General features: G+C 63.2%; 1 protein-coding gene across 6 annotated transcripts; it reads left to right on the top strand.

Moving 5' to 3' along the window:
- The first annotated feature begins 879 nt into the window (after nt 1–879).
- Nucleotides 880–25,938, top strand: CELSR2 (cadherin EGF LAG seven-pass G-type receptor 2). 6 transcript variants are annotated; one of them, XM_036343274.1, is made up of 34 exons: nt 883–4,767; nt 9,359–10,006; nt 11,822–12,044; nt 12,456–12,571; nt 12,743–12,831; nt 13,194–13,351; nt 13,725–13,888; nt 14,047–14,172; nt 14,511–14,677; nt 14,959–15,246; nt 15,357–15,531; nt 15,748–15,889; nt 16,065–16,185; nt 16,567–16,750; nt 16,921–17,022; nt 17,730–17,824; nt 18,053–18,262; nt 18,914–19,097; nt 19,209–19,337; nt 19,426–19,603; nt 19,781–19,948; nt 20,036–20,162; nt 20,269–20,469; nt 20,771–20,945; nt 21,263–21,375; nt 21,514–21,593; nt 21,685–21,811; nt 21,918–22,040; nt 22,629–22,756; nt 22,970–23,058; nt 23,167–23,358; nt 23,497–23,664; nt 23,776–24,010; nt 24,301–25,938. In XM_036343274.1, the coding sequence occupies exons 1-34, from the start codon at nt 1,458–1,460 to the stop codon at nt 24,326–24,328; spliced, it is 8,763 nt and encodes a 2,920-aa protein (XP_036199167.1). In that variant the 5' UTR covers nt 883–1,457; the 3' UTR covers nt 24,329–25,938. The 6 variants fall into 6 exon arrangements, with proteins under 6 accessions (XP_036199171.1, XP_036199167.1, XP_036199170.1 ...); XM_036343277.1 differs by having other exon boundaries at nt 885–4,767; nt 19,423–19,603; nt 24,700–25,938; XM_036343276.1 differs by having other exon boundaries at nt 885–4,767; nt 19,423–19,603; nt 24,452–25,938.

Below are 25,938 nucleotides of genomic sequence, written 5' to 3'. Positions count from 1 at the left end.
AGCTCCTGGAATCCTCTCACCCCTTTCAAGTGGACAGTCCAGGCCATGGGTCAGCAGGTGAAAGGGCCCAGGAGCCCTGTGCCCTGGGCAGGGCTGTGTGCTGGTCACGAAGCTGTGGGTAGGAGGAGCGAGTGACAGCTGGACATTGATGGTGAAGGAAGGAGGAGCAAGAGGTCATCTCTCCAGACAGAGGCCCGCTGGGAAGTGAAAAGCCTTGGTCCAGGCCCCAGGAAGCCTGTGTTAAAGCTTGGCTCCGCCCTTAGCCAGCCTTGGGACCCTGTACAAGTTTCTCCCTCTCTGGGCTTCAGAAGTGGCAATCTCAGCGTGTTTATACCAGCTGGCTTCTGCCCCGACGACACTCCCAGCTCACCTCCCTGTGCAAAGCCCAGGTGGTGTCCAAACCACAAAGACATTCCGCCCAGCAGTGGGATCCCAAGGGACAGCCTGGTGAGGTCACAGCTTGATGAGGGGAGGGGCTCAGGGCCGCACTGTGCGTTCCCAGGGCCCTGGGGTGTCTCTGGGAAATCGGGGAGGCTTTGTACTGTTGAGAAAGGCCATTTTAGCTGAGACCTGTGGGAGGGGACAGTATGGAGGGCTCTTAGCAGCCAGCAGCAGCCAGCAGTTATAGGTGGTGTGCGGTGGGCGCTTGGCTTCTGAGAGCCCTTCAAAGTGTTTGGAAAACCTAAGCATACTTAGGGTAGCGCCACTGTTATTATTACTCGCTCTCTGGCTTCTGATTGTTGATTCCTCCCTAGGCGGTGGGAGGGATCTGGGATGGGGGTGGGTGGGTAGGTTCTGGACAAGAAGCTTAGAGCATCCACGCGGAGGAGGGCGCTGGGTGGGGCCCACCTCCTTCGGTGCGGCTGGCGTCGCCACTTTAAGGCGGCGGCGGCGCGAGCAGGTCTATGGTAATGAGCCGCCGCCGCCGCCGCCGCTCTGCAGACCTCGCCGGCCCGCCGGGGAGGCGAGGGAGCGCGGGGCTAGGCCGGGGGCCGCGGCGACAGCAGCAGCCGCGGCGGGGACGCGAGGCGCGAGCGGGCGGCGCGTGGCCGTCGCGGGCGGCCGAGTCCGGGTGGCCAGCTCCGTGGGCGCAGGTGGGCGATCTCGCCGAGGCGGAGGGGGCACCCGGCGATCGGGGGAGCCGGCAGGGCCTGGGGCGCGCGGGGCCCGCGAGCGCAGGTGGGGAGAGCTGGGCGCGCAAGTGGAGACGCAGCGCCAACCCCGGGTGGTCGTGGTGACCCGGGCGCGGGCCCGGCTCGGGGAAAGGTGGGAACCCGAGCGCATCGGAGGACGCAGCGCCGGCCCCGCCGAGGCACCAAGGCGCAGGCCCCGCGGGGCGCACGGGTGGCCCCCGGGGACCTAGCGCCCCGGCCCGGGCATGAGGCGCGGCGGGGCCGGCAGGAGCCGGAGGAGGAGCCGCCGCCGCCGCTGACCCGGCCGGCCGGGAGCAGGGAGAGATGCGGAGCCGGGCGGCCCGCACCCCGCTTCCCACGCCGCCGCTGCCGCCGCTGCTGTTGCTGCTGCTACTGCTGCTTCCGCCGCTCCTGGGAGACCAAGTGGGGCCCTGTCGTTCCCTGGGGAGCGGAGGACGCGGCTCTTCGGGGGCCTGCGCCCCGGTGGGCTGGCTCTGCCCGGCCTCGGCCTTGAACCTCTGGCTCTACACTAGCCGCTGCAGGGACGCGGGGACGGAGCTGACTGGCCATCTGGTGCCACACCACGATGGGCTGAGGGTCTGGTGCCCAGAACCCGGGGCCCACATCCCCCTGCCGCCGGCCCCCGAAGGCTGCCCCTGGAGCTGTCGCCTCCTGGGCGTCGGAGGCCACCTTTCCCCACAGGGCAAGCTCACCCTGCCCCAGGAGCACCCGTGCTTGAAGGCCCCACGGCTGAGATGCCAGTCCTGCAAGCTGGTGCAGACCCCAGGGCTCGGGGCAGGGGAAAGGTCAGCAGAGGAGCCCATGGGTGGGCGTCGGAAAAGGAATGTGAATACAGCCCCCCAGTTCCAGCCCCCCAGCTACCAGGCCACGGTGCCCGAGAACCAGCCAGCAGGTACCCCTGTGGCTTCCCTGCGGGCCATCGATCCAGACGAGGGCGAGGCGGGGCGGCTGGAGTACACCATGGACGCCCTCTTCGATAGCCGCTCCAACCACTTCTTCTCCCTGGACCCCATCACGGGCGCTGTCACCACAGCCGAGGAGCTGGACCGGGAGACCAAGAGCACCCACGTGTTCAGGGTCACGGCGCAGGACCACGGCATGCCCCGGCGCAGCGCCCTGGCCACACTCACCATCTTGGTGACCGACACCAATGATCACGACCCCGTCTTCGAGCAGCAGGAGTACAAGGAGAGCCTCAGGGAGAACCTGGAGGTCGGCTATGAGGTGCTCACCGTCAGGGCCACCGATGGCGACGCCCCTCCCAATGCCAATATTCTGTACCGCCTGCTCGAGGGGCCCGGGGGCAGCCCCTCGGACGTCTTTGAGATCGACCCTCGTTCTGGGGTGATCCGAACGCGTGGCCCCGTGGACAGGGAGGAGGTGGAATCCTACCAGTTGACAGTGGAGGCAAGTGACCAGGGTCGGGACCCCGGTCCACGGAGCGCCACAGCCTCTGTTTTCCTGTCTGTGGAGGATGACAACGACAATGCCCCCCAGTTCAGTGAGAAGCGCTACGTGGTGCAGGTGCGGGAGGATGTGGCCCCGGGGGCGCCGGTACTCAGAGTCACAGCCTCAGATCGAGACAAGGGCAGCAACGCCCTGGTGCATTACAGCATCATGAGTGGCAACGCTCGGGGACAGTTTTACCTGGATGCCCAGACTGGCGCTCTGGATGTGGTGAGCCCTCTGGATTACGAGACGACTAAGGAGTACACCCTACGGGTTCGGGCACAGGATGGTGGCCGCCCCCCGCTCTCCAACGTCTCTGGCCTGGTGACAGTGCAGGTCCTCGATATCAACGACAATGCTCCCATCTTCGTCAGCACCCCCTTCCAGGCCACTGTCCTGGAGAGTGTCCCCTTAGGCTACCTGGTTCTCCACGTCCAGGCCATCGACGCTGACGCCGGGGACAATGCCCGCCTGGAGTACCGCCTCGCTGGGGTTGGACATGACTTCCCCTTCACCATCAACAATGGCACCGGTTGGATCTCCGTGGCTGCTGAGCTGGACCGGGAGGAAGTAGATTTCTACAGCTTTGGGGTGGAAGCCCGAGACCATGGCACCCCCGCGCTCACCGCCTCGGCCAGTGTGAGCGTGACCATCCTGGATGTGAACGACAACAACCCGACCTTTACCCAACCGGAGTACACGGTGCGGCTCAACGAGGATGCAGCCGTGGGCACCAGCGTGGTGACCGTGTCGGCCGTGGACCGCGATGCCCACAGCGTCATCACCTACCAGATCACCAGCGGCAACACCCGGAACCGCTTCTCCATTACCAGCCAGAGTGGTGGCGGGCTGGTGTCCCTGGCTCTGCCGCTGGACTACAAGCTTGAGCGGCAGTACGTGCTGGCTGTCACTGCCTCCGACGGCACGCGGCAGGACACGGCGCAGGTAGTGGTGAACGTCACGGATGCCAACACCCATCGGCCCGTCTTTCAGAGCTCCCACTATACGGTGAATGTTAACGAGGACCGGCCAGCGGGCACCACGGTGGTGCTGATCAGTGCCACGGACGAGGACACAGGTGAGAATGCCCGCATCACCTACTTTATGGAGGACAGCATCCCTCAGTTCCGTATCGATGCGGACACAGGGGCCGTCACGACGCAGGCAGAGCTGGACTATGAGGACCAGGTCTCCTACACCCTGGCCATCACCGCCCGAGATAATGGCATTCCCCAGAAGTCTGACACCACCTACCTGGAGATCCTGGTGAATGATGTGAATGACAACGCCCCTCAGTTCCTGCGAGACTCCTACCAGGGCAGCATCTATGAGGACGCGCCCCCTTTCACCAGCGTCCTGCAGATCTCAGCCACTGACCGTGACTCTGGCCTTAACGGCAGGGTCTTCTACACCTTTCAAGGGGGTGACGATGGCGACGGTGACTTTATCGTAGAGTCCACGTCAGGCATTGTGCGGACACTCCGGAGGCTGGATCGTGAGAATGTGGCCCAGTACCTCTTGCGGGCATATGCCGTGGACAAGGGGATGCCTCCAGCCCGCACGCCCATGGAAGTGACGGTCACTGTATTGGACGTGAACGACAATCCGCCTGTCTTTGAGCAGGACGAGTTTGATGTGTTTGTGGAAGAGAACAGCCCCATTGGGCTGGCCGTGGCCCGGGTCACAGCCACCGACCCGGATGAAGGCACCAATGCCCAGATCATGTACCAGATCGTGGAGGGCAATATCCCCGAGGTCTTCCAGCTGGACATCTTCTCTGGGGAGCTCACCGCTCTGGTGGACTTGGACTACGAGGACCGGCCTGAATACATCCTGGTCATCCAGGCCACGTCGGCTCCCCTGGTGAGCCGGGCCACCGTCCACGTCCGCCTGCTTGACCGCAATGACAACCCGCCAGTGCTGGGCAACTTTGAGATCCTTTTCAACAACTATGTCACCAACCGCTCCAGCAGCTTCCCCGGGGGTGCCATCGGCCGTGTGCCTGCCCACGACCCCGACGTCTCAGACAGCCTGACGTACAGCTTCGAGCGGGGAAACGAACTCAGCCTGGTCTTGCTCAATGCCTCCACCGGAGAGCTGAGGCTGAGCCGGGCCCTGGACAACAACCGGCCCCTGGAGGCCATCATGAGCGTGCTGGTATCAGGTAAGGAAGGGTCGAGGGGGTGGGCCTGGGCGGCTGGCCAGGGTGGAACTCCCGACCCCCTCTCCCCCCAGTTCTGCCTGGTGCCTGGCACGGAGGTTGAGGGCAGAAGCCGGTTGGGAAGGAGCCCCAGGAGTCCTGGCTGCTAGTGCACAGGGCTGAGCTGGGCTGCTTCGGTTGGCTGCCCCTGCCCACCAGCCTGTGACGTGCTGGAGGAAGTCTTGTGAGGCTGCCCTGGCTGTGGCTGCCAGGAATTGTGAAAAAAAGGCGGGTGCAAGACTGGGGGGCGGGGGGGGGGGGCAAAGAGCTGGGGGAGGGAAAGAGAGGCCAGTGGGCCCCTTCCGCACCCCTCATCCAGCAGGATTCTCCTGTGATCTCGTGCGGAGCTGAGGCTGTGGGGCACAGGGTTGCCGCCACAGGGTCAGGACCCTGCCGTCGGGCCTCTTGGGCCCCTTCTGGCTCCCAGCTGAGCCGCACACCAGCTGAGGGGGACTTTGTCTCCAGCATTCTTTTCCCTCCAGGCAGAAAGGCCAGGCCTGGCTCCCCCTTCAGAGCTCCCACAGGAAGTCAGGCCAGAGCTCATTGTCTCTGTCCAAACAGACCCCACTGTCAGAGGCCCTGGTTCGGTCCGGCTTGGGGGAGGGGCTGCAGGGAATCCCCGGGCAGGCCGAGACCTCCTGGGCCCCCTTGCCACCCCAGAGGCTGCTCTGAGGACACCGGGCCTTCCCTGCTGGCTGGGACCAGCCTGGGCTCTGGGAGTGGGGTACGAGGACCAGGATGAGCCTGGGGACTGATGGCCTTTGAGGGCAGAGCCCCCTGATCCGGTCGGGGAGAGAACAGAGTCCTGGAGTGTGGGAGCCTGGCCAGGACCCAGACGGGGCATTCCTGCTGCTTGGCCAAGCGCTCAGCCTGTAGACTCCCTGGACTGAAGGGGAGGGGGAGGAAGGTGTGGGGGGGGCCTTTTTCTATCAGCTCTTTTCTATCAGCTCTGGGGAGTGAGCGCCATCCACAAGGAGGGGCTGGCCCCAGATGCAGAGCCCTTCCCCAAGGCTCGGAACAACTGGGATCCTGTGAGGACCCCTCGTTACAAGGCTGCCCCTGGGGATGGGTTGATCACGGACCCCCACTCCACACATATCAGGGAGGGGAGTGTGGGCCCGGAGGAGGAAGAGGCAGGAGAGAGATGCAGGGCATGGCTTTAGCTCCTCCCAAATCATGGTCCTTCCTGGACAGACACTTCCCTGCCCATTCCTCTGGTGGCCAGGGTGTGGAGGCTTTTAGAAGTCACGAATAGGCCTCCATGCCTTCGAGGCTTCAGTTTCCCCTCCAAGAGGAGGGCGTGGGAGGCTGGGGTTCCTCTCTTCTGTGTCCTTCTCTCTGCTGGGAGGCCGGGCAGTGGGAAGGACAGCCGCTCCCCCTTGTCCTTGCCCCAGCCTGCCCTCAGCCAGTGAGGCAGGACACTGAGGGATGGTGGCAGAGCAGGCCCCACCCAGCCTTTGGGCTCCTATCAGGGCCGAGCCCCAGACCTCGGCTCCCCTCTGATAGAGGGGAAGGCCTCCCTGGCCCTCCAGCCCTAGCCCCACCCTCTCCCCTCAGCTCTGACCCTTGGAGGCAGTCGCCACGGCAACCCCAAAGTTCATGGAGGTTGGGGTAAGGGGGCATTGACTCCCACTGCCCCTTTGTTTTCCTTCTCTTGTTCTTTGTCTCTCCTTTCTTCCCGCCCCTGCCCATGGGGGCCCTTCTGCACTGCCCTTTCCAGTGCCCTCTCGCCTTCTCCTGTGCTGGTCTCTCCTTTCCCACTTTCTCTGTTGCAGGCTCTTTGCCTGGGCCTTTGTCTCCCCCTGTTTGGTCTCCGTGTGGCTGCCTCTCTGATTTCCCCCCTCTTGTGCCCACTGGTCGCAGCTGCCCCAACCCGGGCTGCTGGCGGTCCTGGACCTGCATCCTCCTTGCCTTTCTTCCTCTGCTAGGACACACAGGGGCTCCTGTCCAAGGCCCGCTCAGCCCACAGAGGGGCAGGCCTCCTGCAGCCTGCAGACTCCACTGGCACCTCTGCCAGGGGAAGAGAGACTTGGAGTCTGATTCTGCCACAGTCTGGGCCCTGGCAGTTTTCCAGGTGTGGCTGGCTGGGCGCTGGGCGCAGGTAGTGTTTCCTGGGGTCAGAGGCCATGCCCAGGAGCATGCCTCAGGCAATGCACCTCCCACCCCTCTTCCCACCTTGGCCTTTGCACCTGAGGGGTGACCCAGGTCAAGGCAGGGGAGAGGAACAAAAAGGAAGGAGAGAGCAGTAGGCTAACTGCTGGGGACGGGGGACCATAGCAGAGGGGGCAGGTGGCCACAGATGGTGGACCAGATGGGAGGCAACAGAGACGCAGTGGGCGAGGGGCATAGGCGGGGCCTGGGGTGGTGGTGGGGGGAACCCAGGAAGAAGTGCTTGTTTCCAGGCTGCGTGGTGGTGAGGTTTCTCTGGGTCCTTGGCCTTGACTGTCCGCTCCCTTCCCTAATCAGCTGGAGCACTCTGTGTAGACTCTGGGGCTGCTTTCTGCCTGAAGGGCCTCTCCCCTCAAGGAATCACCAGGCAGAGGCCCCAGGTACACTAGAGGCCTGTGCCACATCCTACCCGAGTTCAGGGGGGTCTGAAAGAGGGAGCAAAGCAGAGCCAGAGGCCAATAGATCTGGGCAGGCTTCCCGGAGTAGGTGAGTTTAGGTGGCTGGGGAGGCCAGGTAGGAAGAACAGGCTGTGAGACAAGAGTGGGAGGAGCTGAGACGGGGGATGACAAGCAGAGTTGCTGAGAGAGTGGGCAGGCCTTGCAACCAGCCTCAGGCCGCGAGGCTGGAGGACAGGTGGGCAGTGAGCTGAGACATGGCTGAGATGGCCTTCCTCGCCTCACCTGAGCCCTCCGGTGTAGCCAGCCACCTCCAGTAGGTACAACAGAAAAGCAGAATCCGTTTGTACGGTAGACCCCTCTGTGACTCTCACCCGGCCCCAGAAACGCCACCTCCTGCCCCATTCCTGCTAGGGGGTTCTTTTTTATGTCTACTCAGCGCCCCTCCTGCTGTGTTTTAAAAACTGTTTCTTCACGACGGAGACTGAATAGATTCTCATCAACATCTTAATATTTACTGAACACCCACTATGTGCAGGCCTCTGTAGGAAATGAAAACAGGAATGTTCCTTATAGCCCTGCCAAGCCATTTCCCCTCCCCTTGACCTGCAGCGTGCATTTTCGAGCTAAATGAAGTCCATTCCCGTGTGTCTGTGCGTTCAGGTGTGTATGGCGTTGCTGGGCTTAGCGTGTGGGTGGAGTGAGACAGCAGAGTGTGTTAGTATGTAGCCGTTTGTGAGTGTGTGGCTGGCATCCTGGTGTGATGCCGCGAGCCAAGTGGGCGATGAGTAGTGAGAGGCCCTAGGGCCAGAGAAGACTTCAGCCCAGTGGGGCTCTGTCTAGGGTCTCAGCTGCCCAGGCCTTTCCATCTGTGCCCCCAGACCCCTGAGCACCAGAGCAGTGGGTGCTGTCGCCACTGGCTAGGTGGCTCAGCTGGATTTCCTGGGGTGCAGCCCGCCCCCTACCCCCCAAGGCTATCCTTAGCAGCCCAGAGAATTGGATGGGAAGAATGCTTTGTGTGGGGCGTTGCTATGGGGATAGTGGCCTGCGCCCAAGCAGCCATGGGGCTCAGTGGGAGGAGGACCGGGTGGCCCACTGACCCAGTTCATCCCCCACTCTCTGCTGTGGTGGAGGAGGGGGGAGCACAGCCAGGGTCAGGGCTATGGCAGTGTGGAGATAAAGAGTCTGAGGGGGCAGGAAGATTCGATTTGTGGGTCTCCCCTGGTGCTCTGGTCCTGTGGAGACGTAAGAAAAAGGCAGAATACAGTTCTGCAGGGAAACCTGAGGGAGCAGGACCATGGCTTGGGCAGAGAAAGGTGCACAGACATTAAAAGATGCACCATGCTTCACACCAGAGGGTTTGGGGAAAGAGCACTTTTTAAAAAAAGGAATATTTTTATTGATTTCAGAGAGAAAGAGGAAGAAAGAGAAAATCAATGATGAGAGAGAATCATTGATTGGCTGCCTCCTGTACACCCCACACTGGGGATCAAGCCCGCAACCCAGGCATGTGCCCTTGACTAGGAATCGAACTTGGGACCCTTCAGTCCACAGGCCAACACTCTATCCACTGAGCCAAACGGGCTAGGGTGGAAGAGCACTTCTGAATATTGAATCCTATGCATCTCTGGGGGCCGATCCTCAAGGAGTGACTTGCCTACAGGTGGCATATCTCCTTGGCACCTTTATGCCAATTAGAAAAGGGAGCCCCTCCCTAGCCCGTTTGGCTCAGCACAGGCCTGTGGACTGAAGGGTCCCGGTTGAATTCCGGTCAAGGGCACATACCTTGGTTGCAGGCTCAGTCCCTGGCCCGGGTCAGGGCACATGAGAGAGGCAGCCAATCGATGTGCCTCTCTCTCACATCGATGTTTCTCTAAAAAGCCAGACCCTTCCTGGCAACCGAGCCATACAAGAGCCCGCGCTGGGCTTCAGCCGCGCCCCCCCCCCCCCCCCCGCTCTTGGTCCTGACCCGCATCGCCGCCTCTCCGCAGATGGCGTGCACAGTGTGACCGCCCAGTGCGCCCTGCGCGTCACCATCATCACGGACGAGATGCTCACGCACAGCATCACCCTGCGCCTGGAGGACATGTCCCCCGAGCGCTTCCTGTCCCCGCTGCTGGGCCTCTTCATCCAGGCGGTGGCGGCCACGCTGGCCACGCCCCCGGACCACGTGGTGGTCTTCAACGTGCAGCGGGACACCGACGCCCCCGGCGGCCACATCCTCAACGTCAGCCTGTCGGTGGGCCAGCCGCCCGGGCCCGGGGGCGGGCCGCCCTTCCTGCCCTCGGAGGACCTGCAGGAGCGCCTGTACCTCAACCGCAGCCTGCTGACGGCCATCTCGGCGCAGCGCGTGCTGCCCTTCGACGACAACATCTGCCTGCGCGAGCCCTGCGAGAACTACATGCGCTGCGTGTCGGTGCTGCGCTTCGACTCCTCGGCGCCCTTCATCGCCTCCTCGTCCGTGCTCTTCCGGCCCATCCACCCCGTCGGGGGGCTGCGCTGCCGCTGCCCGCCCGGCTTCACGGGCGACTACTGCGAGACCGAGGTGGACCTCTGCTACTCGCGGCCCTGCGGGCCCCACGGGCGCTGCCGCAGCCGCGAGGGCGGCTACACCTGCCTCTGCCGCGATGGCTACACGGGTGAGCCGGGGGCGGGGTGTGTTACCGTCGCCTCTTCCAGAGCGAGGCACAGGCTGCCCCGGCCATGCACACGCCCCGCTCGCTCTTTTACACCAACCTATGGAGGGAGGCAGAAAAGGGAGCCCTTCTTCTCCACCCCCCACCCCCTGCACCCCAAGCAGTGCCACTGAGGTCAGCACTGGCTCCAGAGCCAACCTGCTTGGGTTGGTATCCCAGCTTCACCACCAGTAGCTGTGTGTCCTTAAGCAAGTTACCTAACCTCTCTGTGCCTCAGTATTTTAAAATGGCAATGATCAGGCTGCTTACATCATGTGGCAGCTGTGAGTGTTAATTTCATCGGCGGTTGTGAGGATGAATTTAGTTCATTTAATACGCTGGCCTATGGAAAATGTTGGCTGAGATCCGGTGACTTGCTCCAGGTCTCACCTCGAAGCTTGATTAGAGGTGAGGCTGGGCCTCCACCCGGATCCCCCCCCCCCCCCCCCCCAGTGTAAGTTACCTGCCAGAGCTGCCCAAAGTGCTTTTCTCCCCAGGCATTGAGGGGAAGGCACAAGAGCTGGGAACACCGGAGGGGCTCAGGTGTGGGGGATAAGGGTGTTTCAGATCATTGCACCTGTGCGACCCCGTGCAGCATAACCCCACCCTCCTCAGGTGCATAAAAGAGGGTCCTGCCCAAGGGGCCTCCCGTTGGCCTGTGACCCAGTCGCTGTCCTGCTGGCTGCCTCTGCTTTGTGCTCCTGGCCCCTCCCTGCAGGCCCTCGTTTCTCATCTGGACACCCTTCACCTCTCCCCACGGCCCTCCTCCCCATGTCTTAGGCCTGGCTCCCCCTCCACCAGAGACATGCCCACGGCTCAGCCCTCAGTGGCGCCACCGCCTCCCCTGCTGCATCATCCTGCCCAGAACTTCCCAGACTTGACTCCTCTCAGCTGCTGCTGAGGGTGGGGGGGAGGGGAGGGGTGGGTTTGGGGGAGGGGAATGGAGTCTTTGTCCAGAAGGATGACAGGGGGGGGCTTAGAGTAGGCGAACAACAGTTTCCATGGAAACAAGAGCCAGTCACTAGGCACAGGAGCTGAGAACCTATCTCTAGAATCTGGGAATGGGGAGGGAGAGAAAGGGGTGGGTTTTCCCACTGGAATTTTCAGCTCCTCCATTGAATCCTGGTCTGCTCCCAGCGCTCAGTTCCCACCTTAGCATCTCCCACGTGCACAGAGGTCCCAGTCTGGACCCCAGGGCTCAGGGTGGGAGGTCCCCGCCCCATTCCTGGGGAGTCCCCCTTCCCCCTCCCCCCACATCCCCCATAACTCCAACAAGTCCAAGTGGAAGCCTGGTCTCATCCCCAGGGAGGGAAACTGATCTTGGCGCCTGACGGGACAAAAGCACCAGTGGGAGGGAGGGAGGAAGGCGTTTGGCACCAGCTTCATGCTGACCTGCAGCTCTTCCTTCCGCGCACACTCACCCCTGCAGGGGCCAGAACACCCCCTCAGCTTGCTTGGTACCAAAGGCCACTAGGGACCCGGGCCTTATGATCAGGGAGCTCACAGGCCCAAAAGGGGTACGGAAGGGCCGGGGAGCTTCAGGAACTTGCAGGAGTGGTATATGGGGTTGTGGTGAGAATGGTCCAGGGGGCCAGGTACAGCAGCGGGAAGGGCTGAGGTTTCTCAGAGGAGATGGAGGGAGAAAAGGGGTGCTGGGAGAGTGTGGGAGTGCTGTGGGGTCACAGGAGGCCGTGGGAGGTATCGCCTGATGGGGAGGAGCCCCAGTCCCCCACCTGCTCTCAGGGACTTGGCCGCCACCCTGCCTTCCCCCTTCCCCAGGTGAGCACTGTGAGGTGAGTGCCCGCTCAGGCCGCTGCAGCCCTGGCGTCTGCAAGAACGGGGGCACCTGCGTCAACCTGCTGGTCGGCGGCTTCAAGTGCGACTGCCCGTCCGGAGACTTCGAGAAGCCCTTCTGCCAGGTGACCACACGCAGCTTCCCTGCTCGCTCCTTCATCACCTTCCGAGGCCTGCGCCAGCGCTTCCACTTCACGCTGGCCCTCTCGTGAGTGGCTGGGCCTGGGGGGGCGGGGGCGGGATGGTGGGAGTCCGGTGCCTCCTGTTCTACAGACAAGGCCAGCGGGCAGGCAGCGAGAGTGCTGGGTGCAGGTTGTTGGCAGAACCAGGTCTGTGCACTTGGAGTTGCCTGTGCACTTTGCCAGCAGACATTCCTCACCCACCAGGGCCCACCTATGGCTCCTCCCACCCAGCCCTCGGGGGTGGGGAGCCAGCGGGCCAGGGTTCTGGTTCTGGTTTGGGCTCATCTTCCACATTCTAGCCCCATGGCCCACAGCCTTGGCCGAGGTGTGAGCCGCCTGGATGGTACTGAATAGGATCCAGGGCTAGTTGGGTGGCTGGGGAGCTGGCATGCCAATGGGTGCCCCATTCCCTGCCCCCGTCCCCGACTCCCGCACAGGTTTGCCACCAAGGAGCGTGACGGGCTACTGCTCTACAACGGGCGCTTCAACGAGAAGCATGACTTTGTGGCCCTCGAGGTGATCCAGGAGCAGGTCCAGCTCACCTTCTCTGCAGGTGATCTGGTGGCCCTGCCCGTCTCCCAGAGGCGCCATGCCTCTCGGCCCCTGTCCCCAAGTCACCCACTCTCCCAGCCAGACCTGGGCCCAGGACCAAGCATGGGCACACCTCCCCTCCCCATTCCCAGCCCTCACCTGGTGTCCTAGCTCACCTGGGTCCTTTCCATAGGGGAGTCCACCACCACCGTGTCCCCGTTTGTGCCAGGGGGAGTCAGCGATGGCCAGTGGCACACAGTACAGCTGAAGTACTACAATAAGGTGGGTGTGGGAGGGGGTTAGGGAGTGGGCGGGTCCTGCCCTTGGCTTAGGTGCTCACGCAGACCTGGGTGGCACTGTCCCCAGGGGATGGGTCATGGCATGTCTGCCTGAAAGGGAGGGAGGAGTGGGCATTTGTCACCTTGCTGGGGCATTTCCATTCCAGTGGGTAGTGCCAGATGCTCCCTATTCTGCTCGCCAAACGCAGTGGACATTGCTTTAAGCTCATCAGTCATGTGACTGCACGTGTGTGCACATGTGTGGACACACAGGGGTGTCAGTGCGCACAGGTGTCTTTGTGCCTGGCCCACGAACCTAGTCGGCTCCTGCCCACTGTTTCCCTTCTCTGCCTTCCCCGTCCACAGCCTCTGTTGGGCCAGACAGGGCTCCCCCAGGGCCCATCAGAGCAGAAGGTGGCCGTGGTGACGGTGGATGGCTGTGACACAGGGGTGGCCCTGCGCTTCGGAGCTGTGCTGGGCAACTACTCCTGCGCTGCCCAAGGCACCCAGGGTGGCAGCAAGAAGTAAGCAGAGGAGAGGGCCAGATGCCAGAGTGGGGTGAGAGGCTGGGCAGGGAGGGACGGTCGAGAGGAAGCCTTCAGGGGCCCTGGAAGGGGGACCAATCCAGAATGGGGGCCACCCTCACCTTGCGTCAGCCTGCTCAGTCTTCTGGGGGTAGGAGCAGGCGAGATTGGGGGATTAGAGCAGGGCCTTGTGGATTGGTGAGGAGAGGAGGTGGATATGGGGTGCCTCCTCTCCCCTTGGCACTGCTCTGCAGGGCCCCTTGGACCCCGAGGCCCTTCCTCTCTGGGGCCCGTTGGCAGGGTGTCGGGAGAAGGAAGAGCCACCGCTGCCCTTTCTGCTTTCACGGCACCCGTTGTCGCCGCCCCCCGCCAGGTCTCTGGATCTGACAGGGCCCCTGCTGCTGGGCGGGGTGCCTGACCTGCCCGAGAGCTTCCCTGTCCGCACGCGGCACTTCGTGGGCTGCATGAGGAACCTGCAGGTGGACAGCCGGCACGTGGACATGGCCGACTTCATCGCCAACAACGGCACCGAGCCTGGTATGCGAGCCCGGGTGGGGCAAGGCCCGGAGCCCAGTGCACAGAGGGGACACCTGTGTCTGGGACACCTGGTCTGGGGACACGTGCATGCGGGGTCTCAAAACCCCTCCAGCCACTGGCCCAGAACCCCGGCCTGAGCCCCCTTCTCTCCATCCCAGGCTGCCCTTCCAAGAAGAACGTGTGTGACAGCAGCACTTGCCACAACGGGGGCACCTGCGTGAACCAGTGGGATGCGTTCAGCTGCGAGTGCCCTCTGGGCTTCGGGGGCAAAAGCTGTGCCCAGGGTAGGAGGAGAGGCCGAGGCCCCGGAGCTGTCAACAGCGCTGGGAGCCCTGGCAGGGACAGGCACTGGGCAGGGCCCTGTCGAGCTGGGGCTGAGGGTGGAAAAGCGTGTCTGGGCAGAGCCCTGAGAGGGTAGCACAGGAGACAAAGGGCCCAGTGATAGACAGGCGTGGGCACAGCGTGGGGCGGGCCCAAATGCTCTGGAGGGCGGGACTGATGAGGGAGTGGGCACCAGGAGAGGCAGTGCCCTGCCTCCCACGGGGCAGCCCCCACTGAGCATCATCTCTCCGGAGGCGCTCGTCTGCTCCACCCCTCAGCCTGCCTTTATCTGCCTCCCCAGAAATGGCCAACCCCCAGCGCTTCCTGGGCAGCAGCCTGGTGGCCTGGCATGGCCTCTCGCTGCCCATCTCCCAGCCCTGGCACCTCAGCCTCATGTTCCGCACACGCCAGGCCGACGGTGTCCTACTGCAGGCCGTCACCAGGGGGCGAAGCACCATCACCCTGCAGGTGACGCACGGAGGGAGGGCAGGGGGAGGTGGGCCCTGGCCAGGGCTGCTGCAGCCTCCAGGGGGCTGGTCTGAGATGGATCTTTCCTGGAAATGAAAAGGCAGGTGATCAGTTTTGTGGGTCGCTGCTGCCATCTGTTGGCCCTGAAGGAAATAACACCTAGTCCTCTGGCCTCAGTGGGGCAGCAGGATGGGTTTTCCGTCCAGGAAGGGGGACGGTGGGCTGGAGAAGAGCCGGTCAAGGTGGTCTGATGACCCTCCTGTGTTTCCTCCCTCTGCCAGCTGCGGGAGGGCCACGTCGTGCTGAGTGTGGAGGGCACGGGCCTCCAGGCCTCCTCTCTCCGCCTGGAGCCAGGCCGGGCCAATGACGGCGACTGGCACCATGCACAGCTGGCACTCGGAGCCAGCGGGGGCCCTGGCCATGCCATCCTGTCCTTCGACTATGGGCAGCAGCGGGCTGAGGGAAACCTGGGCCCCCGGCTGCACGGGCTGCACCTGAGCAACATTACGGTGGGAGGAGTGCCTGGGCCAGCCAGCGGTGTGGCCCGAGGCTTTCGGGGCTGTTTGCAGGTGAGCATCCTCCCCGGCCTTCCCAGCCAACCCCCACCCCATCCCCCTGCAACCACCACCACCGGGAGGCCTGCTCCACGGAGGGCCAACACTGCCCCTGTCCTTCCCAGGGTGTGCGGGTGAGCGAGACACCCAAGGGTGTTAGCAGCCTGGATCCCAGCCGCGGGGAAAGCATCAATGTGGAGCCGGGCTGTAGCCTGCCAGATCCCTGTGACTCGAACCCGTGTCCTGCCAACAGCTATTGCAGCGATGACTGGGACAGCTATTCCTGCAGCTGTGATCCAGGTGAGCCAGGGATCCAGGGAAATGGGGCAGGTTAGCAGGTGCCCGAGGTCTCCGTCTGGCTCCGCTGTGTGACCCGGGGCCAATCACATCACGTCTCTGAGCCTCAGTCTCCTGCACTGCAAAGCCAGTTCTGGTATGATGCTCACAGTGGAAGGAGATGGATAAAGAAAGTGCTGGGGGAGGGTGGGAACTGAGCCTCGTCTGTCCTGGTCCCAGGTTACTATGGTGACAACTGTACTAATGTGTGTAACCTGAACCCATGTGAGCACCAGTCCACGTGCACCCGAAAGCCCAGCGCCCCCCACGGCTACACCTGCGAGTGTCCCCCAAATTACCTTGGGCCATACTGTGAGACCAGGTAAGTGGGCCGGGGACATGGTAGCAGGTCCCAGTGGCTACTACCTACCTCTGGTGTGTCCCTCAGAGCACTGAGAACCTGGCTAAGTGGCAGCCAGGGTCAGAAGGGCCACCCAAGGCAACACCAGGCAAGACTGGCAGAGGGAGCTCATGCCTGCCTGGGCCCCTCTCTGCAGGATCGACCAGCCTTGCCCCCGAGGTTGGTGGGGGCACCCCACGTGCGGCCCATGCCACTGTGATGTCAGCAAAGGCTTCGACCCAGACTGCAACAAGACAAGCGGCGAGTGCCACTGCAAGGTGACAGCCCTGACCTAGGCCCTGACCTCTGCTCTGCACCTCCCGGGCCCTCAAGGGGGCCGTGGGAGAGGACTTCCTGCAGAGACTGCGGGCCCTGTGCCTTTGCTCTAATGCGGCGGGCAAGTCGCTTAGTCCTCATGTGTCTGGGAGGCTGGGAGACCCAGGACCAGTACTTAACTAGGGAGCTCCGGGCCAGCCGGACTGGTTGGTGTCTGACGGGCTAACCTCCCGGTCATTGTCAGTTAAATATTGTGAATACTACTCTTGGGGCGGGGGGAACCTGGGGTCAGGGAGCCTCTCTCCAAGGGGCTACAGCAGAAAGGATCCATGAGCATCCAGCAGAGCCTGAGCCAGAAACCCTCTCCCCCTCCCCCCTCCCAGGAGAACCACTACCGCCCCCCTGGCAGCCCCACCTGCCTCCTGTGCGACTGCTACCCCACGGGCTCCTTGTCCCGAGTCTGTGACCCTGAGGATGGCCAGTGTCCATGCAAGCCAGGGGTCATTGGGCGCCAGTGCGACCGCTGTGACAACCCCTTTGCTGAGGTCACCACCAATGGCTGTGAAGGTGGGGCTCCCTCGACGGGTGGGTGGCCCTCCTCACGGTGTGCCAGGTCCTGGTGTCCCAGGGAGGCCAGGAGCAGACCCTGGTGATAGACCCGAGGAGGGAGGGCTGGGGAGCCTGGGAAGAGCTGCAGGGGAGATCTGCTCCCGGTGACCGTGTGTGCTTCCCCGCAGTGAATTACGACAGCTGCCCACGGGCCATCGAAGCGGGGATCTGGTGGCCCCGTACCCGCTTTGGGCTGCCTGCTGCTGCCCCCTGCCCCAAAGGCTCCTTTGGTACGTGCTGAAGGCCTCGAGGCCTAGAATGTGATATGGAGGACTTAGCCTCTCATCGGTGGGGTGAGGGTGGAAAGCCCCTGGCTGCAGACCCCGGGACCCCCTTTCTGGCTTCCAGGTCCTAGAGACTCCAGGTCCCATCCTTCCCTGGATCATGGTTCCTCTGCTCCCAAGGGTGCCCAGGGGAATGGCGCCTACATCTTGGACTCTTAACACAAGTGCTGAGAGACCTGCAGTGTGCCCAGCACAGGGCTGGGTGCTGGGGATTCAAAGATGAACCCCACAGGGTTCTCAGCCTGAGTTCATCACCTGGTTTTGGAGTTATGCCACTTGTCATAGTCTGGGGAGCAAGGGATGTTGGGCACTGTCCCAGGGGACCCAGCCCGGGATGGGGTTTGGTGCTGGTCCTCGGATTGATGATGAGCAGAGTTCTCAAGCAGAGAATGGCTGAGAGCAGAAGGTGGTGGCCGGAGTTGGGCAGGGACACTGGGGGGCTCAAGGAGGCCATGCGCCCGTGCTCCTTAGCCCTTGTTTAGGCTCATCTGGCCAAGCCTTTGGCTTTAGTGTTGTGCACACTGTCCTTCCATTTTCACCTGGGCTACAGGAGGGCAGGGCCTCGTCTGCCTGTCTCCCGTCTCTAGCCCACGAGGTCTCAGTGGCCTCCGGTGCTCTCTTCCTGAGGCAGCCCTCTTGGCTTCCTTCCCCAGGGACCGCTGTGCGCCACTGTGACGAGCACAGGGGGTGGCTTCCCCCAAACCTCTTCAACTGCACCTCACTCACCTTCTCAGAGCTGAAGGGCTTTGTAAGTGAACCTCCCCATGGCCACCTCCTCCCTCCCCTTCCCCTGCCCAGGCTCACTTGGCCCGCCCAACTTGGAGAACGGGATTCTGGGATTCGAGCTCCTGCCTCCTGAGGCCCCCGTTTCTCTCCTGCTGAGGCCCCTGCACTCCAGTTCTGCCCTCTTGGGACGACCTCTCTGCCACCGTCCTGCGCTGACCCCTGCCTCCCCTCCCTTCTGGTTCCGTCCTAGGCTGAGCGGCTGCAGCGAAACGAGTCTGGCCTGGACTCCGGGCGCTCCCAGCGGCTGGCCCTGCTTCTGCGCAACGCCACCCAGCACACGGCGGGCTACTTCGGCAGTGATGTCAAGGTGGCCTACCAGCTGGCCACACGGCTGCTGGCCCACGAGAGTGCCCAGCGGGGCTTCGGGCTGTCGGCCACCCAGGACGTGCACTTCACTGAGGTGGGGCTCCGAGGGGGCAGGGGTGCCTCATAGTGAGGAGGGGTCTCTGAGTGAGTCCGCTCCTGAGGGCAGAGTCCAGAGCTCTCCCCGCCCCGCCTTTGCGCAGCTCCCAGCTGGCATGAGACCTCCGTGAGATCTCCTGAGCCATGGCCCAGCACCTGGGTAACTTAGAACACCTCTTCCCAATGCTTTCCTTTTCTTTATTTTTTAAAATATATTTTTGTTGATTTCAGAGAGGAAGGGAGAGGGGGAGAGAGAGAGAAACATCAGTGATGAGAGAGAATCATTGATTGTCTGCCTCCTGCACGCCCCCACTGGGGATAGAGCCTGCAACCTGGGCATGTGCCCTGATCGAAAATTGGACCATGACCTCCTGGTTCATAGGTTGACGCTCAACCACTGAGCCACACCGGCCAGGCCCAATGCTTTTCATAGCAAGATGCCCATAAACAATAACGTTTGTATTGGAGGTTGGTCTGACCAGGCTTCTCTGCCCACAGTGCCAGGGTAGGGCCTGGGCAGCTCGGAGAGATGAGGAAGGGAAGGTGGGTGGGAAGCCAGGGCTGGTCTAGGCACAGGCTGGCACCTGGTAGTGGGGATGAGGGGTGGGGGGCTGCGGGCACAGCCCACTGTAACCATGCCCACCCCCAGAATCTGCTGCGGGTGGGCAGCGCCCTCCTGGACGCGGCCAACAAGCGGCACTGGGAGCTGATCCAGCAGACGGAGGGCGGCACCGCCTGGCTGCTGCAGCACTACGAGGCCTACGCCAGCGCGCTGGCCCAGAACATGCGGCACACCTACCTCAGCCCCTTCACCATCGTCACGCCCAACATCGGTGAGACTGCTGCCCGAGGCAGGGAGGGGTTTCCTGAGAGAGTCCCTGGCGAGGTGGCCCTGCCAGGGCCCTGCCGGCCTCACTGCGGTCTGACCTGCGCCCCCTCCCTAGTCATCTCCGTGGTTCGCCTGGACAAGGGGAACTTCGCGGGGGCCAAGCTGCCCCGCTACGAGGCGCTGAGGGGGGAGCGGCCCCCGGACCTTGAGACCACAGTCATTCTGCCCGAGTCTGTCTTCAGAGGTCAGTGGGGGCCTAAGGGTAGGTCAGGGGCCAGGCTGGGGTGTCTGTGCAGGGCCACGCTGAGTGGACAGTGTTCCTATCCCAGAAGCACCCCCTGTGGTCAGGCCCGCGGGCCCCGGGGAGGCCCAGGAGCCCGAGGAGCTGGCCCGGCGTCAGCGGCGGCACCCGGAGCTGAGCCAGGGCGAGGCCGTGGCCAGTGTCATCATCTACCGCACCCTGGCCGGGCTGCTGCCCCATAACTATGACCCGGACAAGCGCAGCCTGAGGTGAGTGGCTGGGGAGACCAGGGTAGGAGGTGGGGGTTGGGGTGCAGGCTGGTGGGGGAGTGCTGAGACTCAGAGCAGGACCGGGGTTGCGGGGGACATCTCAGCGGTGAGGGGCGTGCCCCAGTCATACAACTACCGACCCCCACGGTGACGGTGGACCCGCTTGCCCCGCATCAGGGTTCCCAAGCGCCCCGTCATCAACACGCCCGTGGTGAGCATCAGCGTCCATGACGACGAAGAGCTGCTGCCCCGCGCCCTGGACAAGCCCGTCACCGTGCAGTTCCGGCTGCTGGAGACGGAGGAGCGGACCAAGCCCATCTGTGTCTTCTGGAACCACTCGATCCTGTGAGCCGGCACTGCCTGACCCCCCTGAGGCTTGGGGCCTCTGGGCACCCCAACCCCCTGGCTCCTGACCCTGCCTCCCTCCCGCAGGGTCAGTGGCACAGGCGGCTGGTCGGCCCGAGGCTGCGAAGTTGTCTTCCGCAACGTGAGCCACGTCAGCTGCCAGTGCAACCACATGACGAGCTTCGCCGTGCTCATGGATGTGTCCCGACGGGAGGTGGGCCTGAGGGGGTGCCCGCAGAGCTGGGGTGGGAGCCCGGGCACTGGCTGGGGGCTCAGGCCCTGCTCTTCCTAATGCCCCCCCCTTGCCACCCACCCCGCAGAACGGGGAGATCTTGCCGCTGAAGACGCTGACGTATGTGGCCCTAGGGGTCACCTTGGCTGCCCTGCTGCTCACCTTCCTCTTCCTCACTCTCCTGCGTGCCCTGCGCTCTAACCAGCACGGCATCCGCCGGAACCTGACTGCCGCCCTGGGCCTGGCTCAGCTGGTCTTCCTCCTGGGAATCAACCAGGCTGACCTCCCTGTAAGATGTCCCTCCTCACCCAACCCCCCTAGTTCTCAGCTCCCAGGCTCCCAGATGAGTCCTCCCCACCCCCGACCCGCCTCAACCTGCTCCTGCAGCAGTAACTGTCCAAGAGGCCAGCCCGGGGCCTGGCCCAGGTTTCCTCTTCTCTAGCACCCTTACTTCCCCAGCACCCTAGAAACACCTTCCTCTGGCCCAGACTCCCCCTGAAGCACCCCCCGACACCCAGGCCATCACCCTCTGTGGAAACTGCGCTCGGGGGGTGCCTGGGGTACCCGGCCTGACCTGGCCCGGCCCTCAGTTCGCTTGCACAGTCATTGCCATCCTGCTGCACTTCCTGTTCCTCTGCACCTTCTCCTGGGCTCTGCTGGAGGCCTTGCACCTGTACCGGGCGCTCACCGAGGTGCGCGACGTCAATGCCGGCCCCATGCGCTTCTACTACATGCTGGGCTGGGGTGTGCCCGCCTTCATCACAGGTACCCACCCGTTCGGGCCTCGAGGTCCCACACCCCTTCACGGCCCACCGTCATGCTGCGTTCTCCCCACCCGTATCCCAGGCCCAGAGGCACCACATCCCAATGCCCAGGCCAGGTTCTCCATGTGTCCCTCTGGTTGAACCCAGTCCCTGAAGCCCCCACGCGGGGGCTGGGTCCCTCGTGCCAGAGAGGACAGCATGGACAGATGCGGGCAGCACCTGTCACTTTCTGTGCCTGGCCCTGTGAGCCCACTTGACGGCCCGACTGCTTCCCAGCACTGACCACCCCTTCTCCTGCTGCTTTCCCCGTGCTCCCAGGTCTAGCCGTGGGCCTGGACCCCGAGGGCTATGGGAACCCCGACTTCTGCTGGCTGTCCATCTACGACACCCTCATCTGGAGTTTCGCTGGCCCCGTGGCCTTCGCTGTCTCGGTGAGTGCTGGAATGTGGGGGGCGGGGCTGGGTGTGAGTTGAGTCCTCAGATCCTCGGAAACACTGAGGCTGCCAGGCCATGGGTGGAAGCTGGCTGCCCCCTGATGATCCTCCTTGTGCCTCCCGCTCCCCTGCTAGATGAGTGTCTTCCTGTACATCCTGGCGGCCCGGGCCTCCTGTGCTGCCCGCCGGCAGGGCTTTGAGAAAAAGGGCCCTGTGTGAGTACAGGGTGTGGGTGCCGGGCACTGGATGGGCGGCGTTGGGAGGCCACATGGCCTGGCCCCACTCACAGTCCGCCCCGCTCCCCAGCTCGGGCCTGAGGCCCTCCTTCGCTGTCCTGCTGCTGCTCAGTGCCTCGTGGCTGCTGGCACTGCTCTCCGTCAACAGCGACACTCTCCTCTTCCACTACCTCTTCGCTGCCTGCAATTGCATCCAGGTACCCGGCCGCCCGAGCCTGGGGGAGCCCCACGGAGACAGGAGGGGGAGTGGGGCTGTGGGTGCTCCAATGGGCACTGACACAGCTGCTGCCTCCTGCCTGCCAGGGCCCCCTCATCTTCCTCTCCTACGTGGTGCTTAGCAAGGAGGTCCGGAAAGCACTCAAGTTTGCCTGCAGCCGTAAGCCCAGCCCTGACCCTGCTCTGACCACCAAGTCTACCCTGACCTCGGTGAGGGGCCCAGGGCTCAGGGAGGAGGAGGGCTCTTGGGGAGTCGGGGGAGAGGCACGAGGCCCCAGGAGCCTGCTCTCTGTGCTTTGGTCCCACTTTCTCTCCATCCCTACATTCTTTCCTGGAAGGAGGAAGGGGCGGTAGAGTGGTATGTGTGGCCTGGGAAGAGGGGGCCCCGAGGGGAGGGGAGACAGGGCCTGGAGTTTGGAAGAATCAGGTGAGGAAGTGGCCAGGACAGGTAATCAAGTCCTGAATGCCCAACACCTGAGAACCCCCCGGGCTCCAGGTAAATTCTCCTCGTCTCCCAGGAGGCCCTCAGGAGACAGCTCCTAGTGCCTCTCTTACCAACAAGCCCGTATACAGCCGAGTCCGGGTGCTCGGGGTGCACAGGACTGGCACAGCGATGGCAGGGCCACAAGCATTGCTGGGCCCTGTGATGGGAGGCAGCGGAGCTGTGGGCCTCTCTCTTCCAGACGTGGGGTGTGGGAGGTGGGACTTGGGGCAGGCTCCCCCAGCTCTTCTGCTTCCAGCCTAGGACCGCCCCCCATCTTGCTCCTGCACTCACTGACCCCTCTGTTCCCCATCCAGTCCTACAACTGCCCCAGCCCGTATGCGGATGGGCGGCTGTACCAGCCCTACGGAGACTCGGTCGGCTCTCTGCACAGCGCCAGCCGCTCGGGCAAGAGTCAGCCCAGCTACATCCCCTTCTTGCTGAGGTGAGCCCAGTGACGGGGGGGGGGGGGGGGGGGGGGGCGAAGAGCCCTGTGCATGCCAGGTCCAGCCAGCCGGCTGCTGGGAGCGCACACCGAGGCTGACCCGGTGGCAGCTTGAGTTAACGGTAAGGACACAGGGCAGAACTGGGAAACCCAGGAGAACGGGACCCTGGGCAAGCACAGGCTGACCCGGCCGGCATGGCCTTGTCTTCTTAGGGAGGAGTCCACACTGAACCCTGGGCAGGCGCCCCCTGGCCTGGGGGACCCCAGCAGCCTATTCCTGGAAGGTCAAGACCAGCAGCATGGTGAGGACGGGGGCCCTGACGGCTAGTCGGGTGGGGGTGCAGCTGCCTGGGTTCCGCTGAGAGTGGGCAGAGGCAGGCGGGCCATTCTGCGCTCTCTCCCCCTCCCAGACCCTGACACAGACTCCGACAGTGACCTGTCCCTAGAAGATGACCGGAGCGGCTCCTATGCCTCGACCCACTCATCGGACAGCGAGGAGGAGGAGGAGGAGGAGGCGGCGGCCGCCTTCCCCGGAGAGCCGGGCTGGGACAGCCTGCTGGGGCCCGGGGCCGAGAGGCTGCCCCTGCACAGCACCCCCAAGGGTGGGCCGGCGCCAGGGCTGTGGCCTTTGGGGGCCAGGGGGCGGGCAGAGGGCCTGGGATTCCTGGGGGGCAACACGCGGGCGGTGACTCTCAGCTGTCTGCCTTCTCTGGGACTCATCTACTTCCTTCCTCCACCAGACGGCGTCTCGGGGCCCGGGAAGGCCCCCTGGCCGGACTTTGGGACCACAGCAAAGGAGAGTGGTGGCCATGGGGTCCCTGAGGAGCGTCCTCGGGAGAATGGAGATGCCCTGGCGTGGGAGGGGTCCCTGGGCCCCCTTCCAGGCCTCTCTGCCCAACCTCACAAAGGTGAGTGGCAGCCTCACCCCCCACACTTGCCCTGCGGCCAGTGGGGCTCGCTAGGGCCGCCCCATGCTCTCACCACCTGCTCCTCATGGCACCTGCCCTCCTGGCCCACAGGCATCCTCAAGAAGAAGTGTCTGCCCGCCATCAGCGAGAAGAGCAGCCTCCTGCGGCTGCCCCTGGAGCAGGGCACGGCGTCTTCTCGGGGCTCCTCGGCCAGCGAGGGCAGCCGGGGCGGGCCCCCTCCCCGCCCACCACCCCGACAGAGTCTCCAGGAGCAGCTGAACGGGGTCATGCCCATCGCCATGAGCATCAAGGCGGGCACGGTGGACGAGGACTCGTCAGGCTCCGAGTGAGTGTGGCCGGGGGAGCGGGACGGGGTACAGAGGCCCCGGCTGGGCTCGGAGCTCCCCAGCCGGCTCTGGTTGGCAGTCAGAGGACGAACGGGCGGAGTGTGGCCCAGCTCCCTCACGGTGACGTGCCCACAAACCACAGTGCCCTTTGGGCATCGGGCAGAGCGGGAGGGTGGGGAGCTGGGCTGCTTTTCTGTTTCCTTCTTCTGGTGGAAGCTTCTCGCTGTCTGCTCTGCTCCGACTAACCCTCCGTCTGCCTTTTCTGTCGCTTCCTTTCCTGCCTCTCCAGATTCCTCTTCTTTAACTTCCTGCATTAACCCTGGGCCGGTGGTTCCCACACCCCAGGCTCCCTTGCCTTCCCCAGCGGCACTCATGCCCCACTCCTGTCTTGTGCTTTATCCTGCCCCCGCTCCCCGCCGCCCGCCGCCTGCCCGCAGCAGCGATGAAACGTCCATCTGAGGAGCCTGGGCCTTGCCGGGAGGGGCACCCCCCCCAAGGCCATCTAGTGCCAACTCCCTCCCCCACCAGCCCCTCACTGCACTTTGGACCCCTGGGGCCAACATCTCCAAGACAAAGTTTTTCAGAAAAGAGGAAAAAAAAAAATTTAAAAAAGGATCTCCACTCTCATGACTTCAGGGATTAATTTTTTTTATATGCTGGAAACTGACTCCCCATTCCCTTCCCAAAGAGGATAGGACCTCCAGGAGGCTCCCAGCCTCTCCTCGGTTTCCCATCTGCTGTGCCTCTGGGAGGAGAGGGACTCTTGGGGGGCCTGCCCCTCATTTGCCATCACCAAAAGGAAAGGACGAAGCCACACGCACCCAGGGTGCCGAGCCCGGCAGGTGCCCCGGGCCCGCCTGGGCCGCCCCTCCCAGGAACTGAAGAAGCCCGTCTGGAGAGGGAGCCGAAGGACTCGGCGCCCCCGGACCCCCAAATGCTGCATGAACACATTTTGAGGGGAACCCGTGCCCCGGGCGGCGGCCGGGCCACCCCTGCTCCTCTCCTTTTCCTGGACTCGGCCACTCGCTGCAGCCCAGGCGTTTGCTCAGTTCGCTGACCCAAAAGTGCTTCATTTCCCTGCCAGACCCGCACGCCCCGCGGGGAAGGCCAGTCACGTTCAGTTGCGCTTCTTTGCTGTCGTGTGGGTGGGATGGGGAGAAGAGTGAATACAGTGCTGGCTCAGTCGCTCCCAGCATCGGCCTCAAGTCTGGGTTCTGGGGTCCTCCCAAGATCAGGCCGACCCCACTCAGCTGCTGTGGCCTCTGAGACATGTTCTAGTTTTAACCCCTTCTGGGAATTGGCTCTCTTCTTCAAAGGACCAGGTCCTGTTCCTCTTTCTCCTTCTCCCCCCACCCCAGCTCCCTGCGAAGAGAGAGTTAATATATATTTTTTATTTATTTGCTTTTTTTGTGTGTGTGTGGGGATGGGTTGGTATCCGGTCCCAGGGGGTCTGATGTGGCTGTTACAGGTTGGGTGTGTGCCCCGCAGTCCTGGCATGGGGCCCAAGGCCCTTCCCCTTGCTCCAGGCTGTCATCTCCCTGCCCCTCCTCCCCCTCCTCAGTTTTGCCAACTGCTACTCATGTGAGTCACCGTTTCTGCTAAGCATGTAATCCAGACTTGTCATGGACTTGCCTCTGGAGCAGGTGAAAAAGCTCCCGTTTCTCATGTGTAAGGCTGGTCTCTGGCTTTCCTGCCCCGGTTTCTCCCCTCTCCCCTCAGTCATTCCTGCAAAGGGTTAAACATGTCACTGGTTTTCACTACTGATGACTTGACTTAAAAAAATACAGATGCTGGATGCTAACTTGACATTAACCATCAGATTGTACAGTTTGTTACTGTAAATATCGTAGGGTTTTGTGCTTGTTTTTGTTGTTTTATTTTTTCCATTTTCCCATACTACTGAATAAACTAGTTCTGTGCGGGTTGA

This window comes from Myotis myotis, unplaced genomic scaffold, assembly GCF_014108235.1.
Source record: "Myotis myotis isolate mMyoMyo1 unplaced genomic scaffold, mMyoMyo1.p scaffold_m19_p_18, whole genome shotgun sequence".
NCBI lineage: Eukaryota > Metazoa > Chordata > Mammalia > Chiroptera > Vespertilionidae > Myotis > Myotis myotis.
This window is presented reverse-complemented; position numbering and strand designations above follow the sequence as displayed.